The 13,335-nt window shown below is 38.2% G+C and overlaps 1 protein-coding gene across 1 annotated transcript in view; it reads left to right on the forward strand.

Moving 5' to 3' along the window:
* Positions 1–13,335, forward strand: part of KLHL20 (kelch like family member 20) — a 77,551-nt gene that overhangs the window by 45,218 nt on the left and 18,998 nt on the right. Inside the window, exon 7 of the mRNA XM_082669919.1 lies at positions 4,646–4,829. Within this exon, the coding sequence (XP_082526045.1) occupies positions 4,646–4,829 (184 nt within the window). The remainder of the gene's footprint in view (positions 1–4,645; positions 4,830–13,335) is intronic.

Here is a 13,335-nt window from a genome sequence, read left to right on the forward strand (position 1 = left end):
AGCATTTCTTCAAGAAGAAAATTGATGCCACATTTTCTTTTTCTGTCTAATCCTCATCGGGCTTTTTCCTTCTCTTTTGAAAGATTCCTTCATTCCTGTTTTAGATTTCAAACTTGATTATTAATTCATCATGTACTGAATTCTCCCGTACTCTCAGTATCCTATGTCTCTTGTTTATTGTTATTAATAGATTTATTTCTATTATCATTCTTATTTATTCCTATGACTTTCATTCCTATATATGCATGCACAGGTACATATTCACGTACTCATGTGAGTTTACTTGCTTGCATGCTCACACCTATGTACATCTGCCTCCTCACTTCCACATACCATCTATAGTTGCCATAAATCGGTGAATAAATTCATTGCCAGATCTGGTTAAGTTCCCAGGGAGGTCTTTATAACATTTGTTTAGCTTTGTTGGTTAAACTAGATAAATTATATTGTTAAATGTCTTTTATTTATAAAAGTAGTTTATGTGCCAGCTCCCTATACATACAAGAATGCTATAAATTACATCAGAGTTTCTGTTTCCCCAATTATGAAAGTCAGTTATCTTTTTTTTTTTTAATTAGAAGGATGTAAGATCTAATTATTTGGTACCTAAGGTTTATTTTCATGATGTCATGTTGGTTTCAGGAATTCTAGTACTAGTAGGGCCATCTTTGTGGAGGTATATCCATTGTTATCAAGATCTATTAACTATTTTATTTGGCTGTTATGGTACCTGGAGAAGGGATGACAGTATACTACTGCTTCATCAGCCTCAGAACATTCTGGCAGTGAATTAAGAACTAGATTAAGGAAGAGGGGAGGATAATGGGAACTCAGGAGAAAATGGAACGGAAGAGAACCTTCCTATGATCAAAAGCTAGAAACTAAGCCAAATAGGTTTATGGAAAGTACAATACATTTCAGGGTCTTTATGGATTCAGTGGGGGTTACCAATCCAGTGGAACTAGACAAGGTACACCTTTGGGGATGCTGAGAGACAATAATGTAACTCCATTAAATAGAAATTTAAACTTGACTTGAATTACTCAACAGCTGCCATCTTTATCCTACTGGTTCCTACCATATTCTTCCAATATAACATGATTATAAATTGTCAGGTGCCATGTTTTCAGTGTGTAACCATCTTCACTAAAATCTCATTTGCCTCTGTTGATTAAATCATGGTATTAATGAAATCACACTTTGCCTTCTTTAGAAGCCAGTTAAATTGGATCAGTTTCATGATCTCAAACTTTTTTTTTTTTTTTTTTTTTTGCGGTACACGGGCCTCTCACTGTTGTGGCCTCTCCCGTTGCGGAGCACAGGCTCCGGACGTGCAGGCTCAGCGGCCATGGCTCACGGGCCCAGCCGCTCCGCGGCATGTGGGATCTTCCCGGACCGGGGCACAAACCCGTATCCCCTGCATCGGCCGGCGGACTCTCAACCACTGCGCCACCAGGGAAGCCCCATGATCTCAAACTCTTGCTAGTAATCTCATAATTTCATATTGCTGATTGGGTATCTGATTCCTCTACTATATTTTTAACTACTTCAGAGCAAGGACCATTTCTGATTTATTTTTGTAGTTTCCAGATTGTATAGCAATCTTGTCAGAGCAGGCATCAATAAAGATTAGTTGCATGCTGTTGATCCTGAGGAACACTAGTGAGAAATTAGCATCGACCCATCATGATTAATGGAAAAGGAAAATTGGAAAACAATAATGGATTGCTAATGTCAGTTTGTGCATGAAAGATAACCTATTTTTATATTTTTTTAATATTTATTTATTATTTTTGGCTGCGTCGGGTCTTAGTTGCGGCATGCAGGGTCTTAGTTGCGGCATGCAGGATGTGGGTATGTGGGATCTTTCATTGCAGCATGGGCTCTTTTTTTTTTTTTTTGCGGTACGCGGGCCTCTCACTGTTGTGGCCTCTCCCGTTGCGGAGCACAGGCTCCAGATATGCAGGATCAGCGGCCATGGCTCACAGGCCTAGCTGCTCAGCGACATGTGGGATCTTCCCGGACCGGAGCATGAACCCGTGTCCCCTGCATCGGCAGGCAGACCCTCAACCACTGCGCCACCAGGGAAGCCCCAGCATGGGCTCTTTGTTGCAGTGCACAGCCCTCTCTCTAGTTGTGGGGTGTGGGTTTTCTCTCTGGTTGTGGCGTGGGCTCCAGAGCACTTGGGCTCTGTAGTTGTGGTGCACAGGCTCCAGAGCATATGGGCTCTGTAGTTTGCAGCACATGTGCTCTCTGGTTGAGGCACATGGGCTCAGTAGTTGTGGTGCGGGCTTAGTTGCCCCACAGCACGTGGGATCTTAGTTCCCCGACCAGGGATTGAACCCGTTTCCCCTGCACTAGAAGGTGGATTCTTTACCACTGGACCACCAGGGAAGTCCCACAATAACCTATTTGTAAATAACACTTTTTAAAGTTTTTCTGATTATTGAAGTGAATACACATGAAATATAGAAATATTTGTTAACACAGGAAAACATAAAGAAGAAAAGTTAAATCGTCTGTCACCTCTTTTACACTATTAAACTAAAAGTTTCCTTTTTCATTTGTAGAGAAAAACCATTAGGTCTTTTTCTTACAACTGTATTGGTTTTCCCTGCTTTCTCAGTCTTTTTATGCTATCCAGATCTGACCTCTATTCTTGAGTGATACTGTTCCACTGACATTATTTTAGATCTTGACCCACCTGTCTCTACTTAAAACTTAATCCTTAATTTGCTTTGGTTTTTATTGCAATTTTTTCATTATCTTTGGAATGCCAAATTACCAGTTCTCACTTAACTTTGGAAAATTGAGTCTTCATTTCTTCATCCTGGAAGCCTAAGATCAAATCTATAATCTCAGTAGGTTTATTACTCAGCATTTTACTCCTACTGATGTCTTCTGGTATGTCCTCTTGTTTTCCATTAGGTTTCTTGATGCTTCTCAATTCTGTGCTTCTTTTTTGTTGGGGATTTTTTTTTTTTTTAGTATTCAGTTCACTGATCCTTATTCCAGACACTTTGTGAAAGTTGCCTACTTTAAGGTAACACTTTTTGATCAAATCTGTCTGTGAAGTAATTCTTTTCACAGTCAACATCTCACGCATATAAAACTATTATGTCACCTTTTCAGCAATATTTTGTCTAAAGTACATCACTTAACACAAATTGAGTGTTCTCACAGCAGAAACTATGCATACACTTTATCTTGCTAAGTACAGTGTACTGGCTTGTAATAATAACTTAGCTAGTTCTGTCCCCGTTATGCCATCACCTGCTGCCTTGGAAATCATAATGCACATAAAATTGCCATGAGGCAGTGGAATTGAACAACTTTTTCCTTTGCTTTTTTCCCCAGGTCACAGGAAAGGTTTAAATTTGATTTCCTAACGGCCTATTTTTTTTTTCTTTAGTATCAAAGAACACAGATTATGAAGTGATATTAACTTGATTTGGAGCCGTGTAATCCAATAAACAGCTGGTTTTAATAGCTTTCGTTATAAATTGTGCCTGAGGTTTAATAATTAGGCTGTTTGATTTGTCTCAAGTGCTTATAACCCTCACATTTGCAGCCAAATTTTATGTTGGAAGTTAAGATGTTTTCTCTGATATTGAAACTCCAGGCATATATCCCAGAACAGAATTCAAATTTAAGCAAATTAATATAGACAAAACTTACTGTGATTTAGTATTAGTTGAATATCCTAATTTAAATGAAATCATAATAAAATAAAATGTATACAGCATACTGAGATTTGAAATAAGGAATGAGTTTTCAAATCCACCAGAAGGTTAGAAACATTCGCATTTTATTCTGGCTCAGGAAGTTATTGAGACCTCCAAGAAACCATTAGTTTTCAAATGTTTTGAGGTTAAGTTATCCTTAGACTTCACTTTTTAAGCTCCAGAATCTAGCTCTTGTTTTAGATTGACATAGAGATGATTTTAAAGAATAACAAATTAAATTTATCTGCTATAATTACACTTTTTTTCAGGGAACATTCAGAGAAGCTTTATTGAACTCAGTTTGAACCTGTTATTCTGAGTATTACTTACTTATGAAAAATGTAATTTCTTCAAAATGTTTTCTGATCCTGAATGTCATGTTGGATATTGTAGAATTCAGTACAGACTGCAGATTAAACAGAAGGCAAAACATTTTATAAGTTGTAAGAATTTTTGTATTATTTTTAGTCACAAGATGAGGTCATGAGCAGATGAGCCGAAATCCCTCTCCCCTAATAGAATAAAAGAAATTTTTTTTTTAAACAGGCTTCTGAGGTATGGTTCTTCTTTTGGTTTTTGATAATACATTACATTTATGTAGACACAACAGTCAAGCCCTAGTTTTCTAACTAAATTCAATGTTTTGGCCATTAAATGCCACATTACTTCCCAATATAATTTGAATTGGTGTCCTTGCCCTCCTCTGTAAAATGGACCTAATACTAACTTATTTAGAAAATTCTAAAGATTATAGCAATCCCAGTGGAATAAGTAAAAATCATAACTTATGTTTTAACCTGCTTCTAGAGGCATTTGGTAAGTCCAAGCATTAGGACTTAACCAAATAAAAGTTAGCAGTGAGTGATACATTCTATGCTTTAGGACAGGTATTCTCCTGACCATTTCTGTCACTTCCCCAGTTGGTGGTTGGTGCAGTGGAGATGCCATTTCCAGTGTTGAACGATATGATCCACAGACCAATGAATGGCGAATGGTAGCTTCAATGAGCAAAAGGCGATGTGGAGTTGGGGTCAGTGTTCTTGATGACCTGTTATATGCAGTAGGAGGCCATGATGGGTCCTCTTATCTCAATAGTGTTGAAAGGTAAGTAGGGTCAATTTGAAATTTTTTTCTCTCCTATTCATATTGTTTTGGTTGAGATGTTAATTAGAAACAGATGTAACGTGTTGCTTTAGTTTTGTGTCTGTGGCACTAGCTGGCAGCCTAGACCACTTACTGTGACATACAAGTCCTTTATGATCTGACCTCCACCTGTTTCTCCAGTCTGTCTCCCCTGGCACACCACTATTCCCTAAACACGCTAGTGCAGACCCACCAAATTGTTTGCAGTTCCTTAGACATGCTGTCCTCTTTCGTGCCTCTTTGCCTATATATATGCATGCTGTTCGTTCTTCCCTGGAATATCTTTTCAAGATTCAAATGTTACTTCTTATATAAAGCCTTCTCTGGCACCACAGAGACAGGTTAGTTACTCAGTCCTCTGATCTTTCACAAGTATTTTGAACATACTTGTACATATCACATTGGCTGTAATTGTTTATTGAAATGTCTTTTCCCACATCTGTGACAATGCCTGGCACATCAGAAACCTACAATAATTTATTTTTTAATAACTTCTAGCTTCTTGTTCTCATCCAACCCTTTTTCATTCAGCTGTGTTCTTGATACTTACCAAACATATGTATGAAACCCTGCAGCATATCAAGATCTAGAGATACAGATTGTATAGTTGGAAAGAAAAAACAACAACAACAGAGGGATCAGCTCCATAGAAGTTTTTTAAAAAAAAGCACACTTAAAAACAAATTGAGTTAACTAAATAAGGGTGGAAATGATTACATATTTACAACTTAATAACAGTGAAGCCCATGAATATCAAAATGTGTGGTCTGCAACTAAAGTAATATTCAGAGGCAGATTTATATACATTATAACTTATGTGCATTCATTTGAAAATAAGAAAGATGGGAAAATAAATCATGCTTTTAAATAAAAAAGTGATAAAAAGAGCAACAAAACCCAAGAAAATAGAAAGAAGAAATTAACTGGAAAGAAAAGTTAATGAAATTAAAAACAAATATATAGCTACAAAAAGAGCAATTTGATAGTATTTTTTTAAATTAAAAATGAAGAGGGGGACCTTCAAGATGGTGGAGGAGTAAGACATGGAAATCACCTCGCTACCCACAAATACATCAAAGATATATCTACAAGTGGAACAACTCCTACAGAACATCTACTGAATGCTGGCAGAAGACCTCAGACTTCCAAAAACGGAAGAAAATTCCCCACGTACCTGGGTAGGGCAAAAGAAAAGAGGAAAAACACAGACAAAAGAATAGGGATGGGACCTGCACCTCTGGGAGGGAGCTGTGAAGGAGGAAAAGTTTCCATACACTAGGAAGCCCCTTCACTGGTGGAGATGGGGGGTGGAGGGGAAGCTTCAGAGCCACAGAGGAGAGCACAGCAACAGGGGTGCAGAGGTCAAAGCGGAGAGATTCCTGCACAGAGGATCGGTGCGGACCAGCACTCACCAGCCTGAGAGGCTTGTCCGCTCACCCACTGGGGAGGGTGGGGGCTGGGAGCTGAGGCTCGGGCTTTGGAGGTCAGATCCCAGGGAGAGGACTGGGGTTGGCTGCATGAACACAGCCTGAAGGGGGCTAGTGCACCACAGCTAGCCAGGAGGGAGTCCGGGAAAAAGTCTGGACGTGCCAAAGAGGCAAGAGACCATTGTTCTGGGTGCACAAAGAGAGGCAATTCCTTCCCTCTGTGCCCACAGAAGGCAGAGCACTGCCTAAGCAAGCTCCAGAGATGGACGCAAGCTGCAGCTATCAGCTTGGATCCCAGATATGGGCATGAAATGCTAAGGCTGCCGCCGCCGTCCACTAACAATCCAGTGTGCAAGCACAGGACACTATCCACCACCTGCCGTGGGAGCCTGTGCAGCCTGCCACTGCCAGGGTCCCATGATCCAGGGACAACTTCCCCAGGAGAACACACGGCATGCCTTAGGCTGTTGCAATGTCACACTGGCCTCGGCTGCCACAGGCTTGCCCCGCATTCCCATTATGACTACCGTACCCCTCCCTCCACCCAGCCTGAGTGAGCCAGAGCCCCTTAATCAGGCGCTGCTTTAACCCCCTCCTGTCTGGATGGGGAAAAGGTGTCTCAGGTCTTGGTGGGGAACAGATGCCTAAGGGTGACCTACACACAGAGGTGGGACCAAAACCAAAGCTGAACCCCAGAAGCTGTGCAAAGAAAGAAGAGAAAGGGAAATTTCTCCATGCAGCCTCAGGAGCAGTGGATTAAATCCCGACAATCAACTTGATGTACCCTGCATCTGTGGAACACCTGAATAGATAACAAATCGTCTCAAAATTGAGGTGGTGGACTTTAGGAGCAACTGTAGACTTAGGGTTTGCTGTCTGCAGCTGATTTGTTTTTGATATTTATGTTTATCTTAGTTTAGTTTTTAACACTTATCATTGGTGGATTTGTTTATTGGTTTGGTTCTCATTTTTTAAAATTATTATTTTTTATGTTAATAATTTTTTTTATGTACTTTATTTTATTTTACTTTTATTTTTTTCTTTCTTTTTTCCTCCCTTTTCTTCTGAGCCATGTGACTGACAGGGTGTTGGTGCTCCGGCCTGGTGTCAGGCCTGAGCCTCTGAGGTAGGAGAGCCAAGTTCAAGACACTGGACCACCAGAGACCTCCTGGCCCCACGTAATATCAATCAATACTAAGACCCAGCTCCACGAACAGAGAACTATGCAGCTGATGAAGCAGCAAGGTAAAAACCCACCAGACCAAACAAATGAACAGGGAATAGGAAGTCTACATGAAAAAGAATTCAGAGTAATGATAGTAAAGATGATCCAAAATCTTGGAAATGGAATGCAGAAAATACAAGAAACGTTTAACAAGGACCTAGAAGAACTAAGGAGCAAAAAAACAATGCTGAACACCACAATAAATGAAATTAAAAATTCTCTGGAAGGAATCAATAGAATAACTGAGGCAGAAGAACAGATAACTGACTTGGAAGAGAAAATAGTGGAAATAACTACTGCAGAGCAGAATAAAGAAAAAAGAATGAAAAGAATTGAGGACAGTCTCAGAGACCTCTGGGACAACATTAAACGCACCAACATTTGAATTATAGGGGTCCCAGAAGAAGGAGAGAAAAAGAAAGGGTCTGAGAAAATATTTGAAGAGATTATAGTTGAAAACTTTCCTCACATGGGAAAGGAAAGTCAATCAAGTCCAGGAAGCACCGCAAGTCCCATACAGGATAAATTCAAGGAGAAACATGCCAAGACACATATTAATCAAACTATCGAAAATTAAATTCAAAGAAAAAATATTAAAAGCAGCAAGGGAAAAGCAACAAATAACATTCAAGGAAATCCCCCATAAGGTTAACAACTGATCTTTCAGCAGAAATTCTGCAAACCAGAAGGGAGTGGCAGGACATATTTAAAGTGATGAAAGGGAGAATCCTACAACCAAGATTACTCTACCCAGCAAGAATCTCTTTCAGAGTCAAGAGAGAAATTAAAACCTTTACAGACAAGCAAAAACTGAGAATTCAGCATCACCAAACCAGCTTTACAACAAATGCTAAAGGAACTTCTCTAGGCAGGAAACACAAGAGAAGGAATAGACCTACAAAAACAAACCCAAAACAATTAAGAAAATGGTAAGAGGAACATACATATCGATAATTACCTTAAATGTAAATGGATTAAATGCTCCAACCAAAAGACATGGACTGGCTGAATGGATACAAAAACAAGACCCATATATATGCTGTCTACAAGAGACCCACCTCAGACCTAGGGACACATACAGATTGAAAGTGAGGGGATGGAAAAAGATATTCCATGCAAATGGAAATTGAAAGAAAGCTGGAGTAGCAATTCACATATCAGAAAAAATAGAGTTTAAAATAAAGACTGTTACAAGAGACAAAGAAGGACACTACCATAATGATCAAGGGATCAATCCAAGAAGAAGATATGACAATTATAAACATTTATGCACCCAAAATAGGAGCACCTCAATACATAAGGCAAATGCTAACAGCAATAAAAGGGGAAATCAACAGCAACACAATAATAGTAGGGGACTTTAATATCCCACTTTAACCAATGGACAGATCATCCAAAATGAAAATAAATAATGAAACACAAGCTTTAAATGACACACTAGACAAGATGGACATTAATTTTTATGTATAGGACATTCCATCCAAAAACAACAGAATACACTTTCTTATGTGCTCATGTAACATTCTCTAGGATAGATCATATCTTGGGGCACAAATCAAGCCTTGGTAAATTTAAGAAAATTGAAATCATATCAACTATCTTTTCCGACCACAATGCTATGAGACTAGATATAAATTACAGGGAAAAAACTAAAAAATCCAAACACATGGAGGCTAAACAGTATGCTACTAAATAACCAAGAGATCACTGAAGAAATCAGAGAGGAAATCAAAAAATACCTAGAAACAAACGACAATGAAAGCATGACAACCCAAAACCTATGGGAAGCAGCAAAAGCAGTTCTAAGAGGGAAGTCTATAGCAATACAATCCCACCTCAAGAAACAAGAAAAATCTCAAATAAACAACCTAACCTTACACCTAAAGCAATTAGAGAAGGAAGAACAAAAAAAACCCAAAGTTAGCAGAAGGAAAGAAATCATAAAGATCAGATCAGAAATAAAACAAAATTGATAAACCATTAGCCAAACTCATCAAGAAAACAATGGAGAACACTCAAATCAATAGAATTAGAAATGAAAAAGGAGAAGTAACAACTGACACTGAAGAAATACAAAGGATCATGAGAGATTACTACAAGCAACTATATGCCAATAAATTGGACAACCTGAAAGAAATAGACAAATTCTTAGAAAAGCACAACATTCTGAGACTGAAACAGGAAGAAATAGAAAATATAAACAGAACAATCACAAGCACTGAAATTGAAACTGTGATTAAAAATCTTCCAACAAACAAAAGCCCAGGACCAGATGGCTTCACAGACGAATTGTATCAAACATTTAGAAAAGAGCTAACACCTATCCTTCTCAAACTCTTCCAAAATATAGCAGAGGGAGGAACACTCCCAAACTCATTCTACGAGGCCACCATCATCCTGATGCCAAAACCAGACAAAGATATCACAAAAAAAGAAAACTACAGGCCAATATCACTGATGAACATACATGCAAAGATCCTCAACAAAATACCAGCAAACAGAATCCAACAGCACCTTATAAGGATCACACACGATGATCAAGTGGGGTTTATCCCAGGGATGCAAGGATTCTTCAATATATGCAAATCAATCACTGTGATACACCATATTAAATTGAAATATAAAAACCATGGGATAATCTCAATAGATGCAGAAAAAGCTTTTGACAAAATTTAACACCCATTTATGAGAAAAACTCTCCAGAAAGTAGGCATAGAGGGAACCTACCTCAACATAATAAAGTCCATATATGACAAATCCACAGCCAACATTGTTCTCAATGGTGAAAAACTGAAACCATTTCCTCTAAGATCAGGAACAAGACAAGGTTGTCCACTCTCACCACTATTATTCAACTTAGTTTTGGAAGTTTTAGCCACAGCAATCAGAGAAGAAAAAGAAATAAAAGGAAGCCAAATCGGAAAAGAAGAAATAAAACTGTCACTGTGTGCAGATAACATGATACTATACGTAGAGAATCCTAAAGATGCTACCAGAAAACTACTAGAGCTAATCAATGAATTTGGTAAAGCAGCAGGATACAAAATTAATGCACAGAAATCTCTTGCATTCCTATACACTAATGATGAAAAATCTGAAAGTGAAATAAAGAAAACACTCCCATTTACCATTGCAACAAAAAGAATAAAATACCTAGGAATAAACCTATCTAAGGAGACAAAAGACCTGTATGCAGAAAACTATAAGACACTGATGAAAGAAATGAAAGATGATACAAAGAGATGGAGAGATGTACCATGTTCTTGGATTGGAAGAATCAACATTGTGGAAATGACTGTACTACCCAAAGCAATCTACAGATTCAGTGCAATCGCTATCATACTACCAATGGCATTTTTCACAGAACTAGAACTAAAAGTTTCACAATTTCTATTGAAACACAAAAGACCTGAATAGCCAAAGCAATCTTGAGAAAGAAAAATGGAGCTGGAAGAATCAGACTCCCTGACTTCAGACTATACCAAGAAGCTACAGTAATCAAGACAGTATGGTAGAAAGCCCAGAGATAAACCCACGCACATATGGTCACCTTATCTTTGATAAAGGAGGCAGGAATATACAGTGGAAAAAAGACACCTCTTCAATAAGTGGTGCTGGGAAAACTGGACAGCTACATATAAAAGAATGAAATTAGACCCCTCCCTTACACCATACACAAAAGTAAACTCAAAATGGATTAAAGACCTAAATGTAAGGCCAGACACTAACAAATTCTTAGAGGAAAACATAGGCAGAACACTCTATGACATAAATCACAGCAAGATCCTTTTTGATCTACCTCCTAGAGAAATAGAAATAAAAACAAATGGGACCTAAGGAAACCTAAAAGCTTTTGCACAGCAAAGGAAATCATAAGCAAGACGAAAAGACAACCCTCACAATGGGAGAAAATATTTGCAAACGAAGCAACTGACAAAGGATTAATCTCCAAAATATACAAGCAGCTCATGCAGCTCAATATCAAAAAAACAAACAACCCAACCCCAAAATGGGCAGAAGACCTAAATAGACGTTTCTCCAAAGAAGATATACAGATTGCCAACAAACACATGAAAGGATGCTCAACATCGCAAATCATTAGAAAAATACAAGTCAAAACTACAATGAGGGAGCTTCCCTGGTGGCGCAGTGGTTGAGAGTCCGCCTGCCGATGCAGGGGACACGGGTTTGTGCCCCAGTCCGGGAAGATCCCACATGCTACGAAGCGGCTGGGCCTGTGAGCCATGGCTGCTCAGCCTGCACGTGCGGAGCCTGTGCTCCGCAATGAGAGAGGCCACAACAGTGAGAGGCCCGTGTACCGCAAAAAAAAAAAAAAAACTACAATGAGGTATCACCTCACACTGGTCAGAATGGCCATCATCAAAAAATCCACAAGTAATAAATGCTAGAGAGGGTGTAGAGAAACAGGAACCTTCTTGCACTGTTGGTGGGAATGTAAATTGATACAGTCACTATGGAGAATGGTATGGAGGTTCCTTAAAAAACTAAAAATAGAACTACCATATGACCTAGCAATTCCACTACTAGGCATATACCCTGAGAAAACCATAATTCAAAATGAGTCATGTACCACAATGTTCATTGCAGCTCTATTTACAATAGCCAGGACATGGAACCAACCTAAATGTCCATCGACAGATGATTGAATAAAGAAGATGTGGCACATATATACATGGATTATTACTCAGCCATAAAAAGAAACAAAATTGAGTTATTTGTAGTGAGGTGGATGGACCTAGATTCTGTCATACAGAGTGAAGTAAGTCAGAAAGAGAAAAATAAATACTGTATGCTAACACATATATATGGAATCTAAAAAAAAAAAAAAGGTTCTGATGAACCTAGGGGCAGGATAGGAATAAAGAGAGACATAGAGAATGCACTTGAGGACACGGGGAGGGGGAAGGGTAAGCTGGGACGAAGTGAGAGAGTGGCATGGACATATGTACATTACCCAATGTAAAATAGATAGCTAGTGGGAAGCAGCTGCATAGCACAGGGAGATCAGCTTGGTGCTTTGTGACTACCTAGAGGGGTTAGATAGGGAGGGTGGAAGGGAGATGCAAGAGAGAAGGGATATGGGATATATGTGTATGTGTAGCTGATTCACTTTGTTATACAGCAGAAACTAACCGAACATTGTAAAGCAACTATACTCCAATAAAGATGTTAAAAAAAAATGAATATACTCTTTGCTCCATGATTCTGCTTCTCATCATCCATTGCACAAGGAGAAATATACAAGGGTGATCACTGTTTTTAATAACAAAATGTCACAATGTAAGGATACATCAATAGAAATATGATTTAAATAATATATGGCACACACAATATAATTAGATAGTTCAAAAGAGAAATCTAGAGCTATATCTATTATGAATAGATCTCAGAAATATATTGAGTGAAAAAGTAATGCATAATATGTGGCATTACTTATGTACAGAAAACATGCTTGCATATAAAGAAATATATATATATGGATAGATATATACCTATTTAAAAGAATTTTACCGAAAAATCTTGAAGGATGTACACCAAATCAAAATGGGAAAAGAACAGAAGTTGGGTGGAACTCAAAGAGAATTTTAGCTTTATCTATAACATTCTGAAAAAAATTTTTAAAGAAAATATATTTATATGTAACTTTTTAAGTAAAACTGAATTTCAAAAACTATATATAAATTAGACTATCACATATTTAGTTACTTATCAGCCTATATTTGGGGAAAGAATATATATATCATATTATATATCATTGCATGTATAAACATAGCCCTCTTTGTGTAATACGAAC

Source organism: Grampus griseus, assembly GCF_964374135.1.
Source record: "Grampus griseus genome assembly, chromosome: 1".
Taxonomy (NCBI): Eukaryota; Metazoa; Chordata; class Mammalia; order Artiodactyla; family Delphinidae; genus Grampus; species Grampus griseus.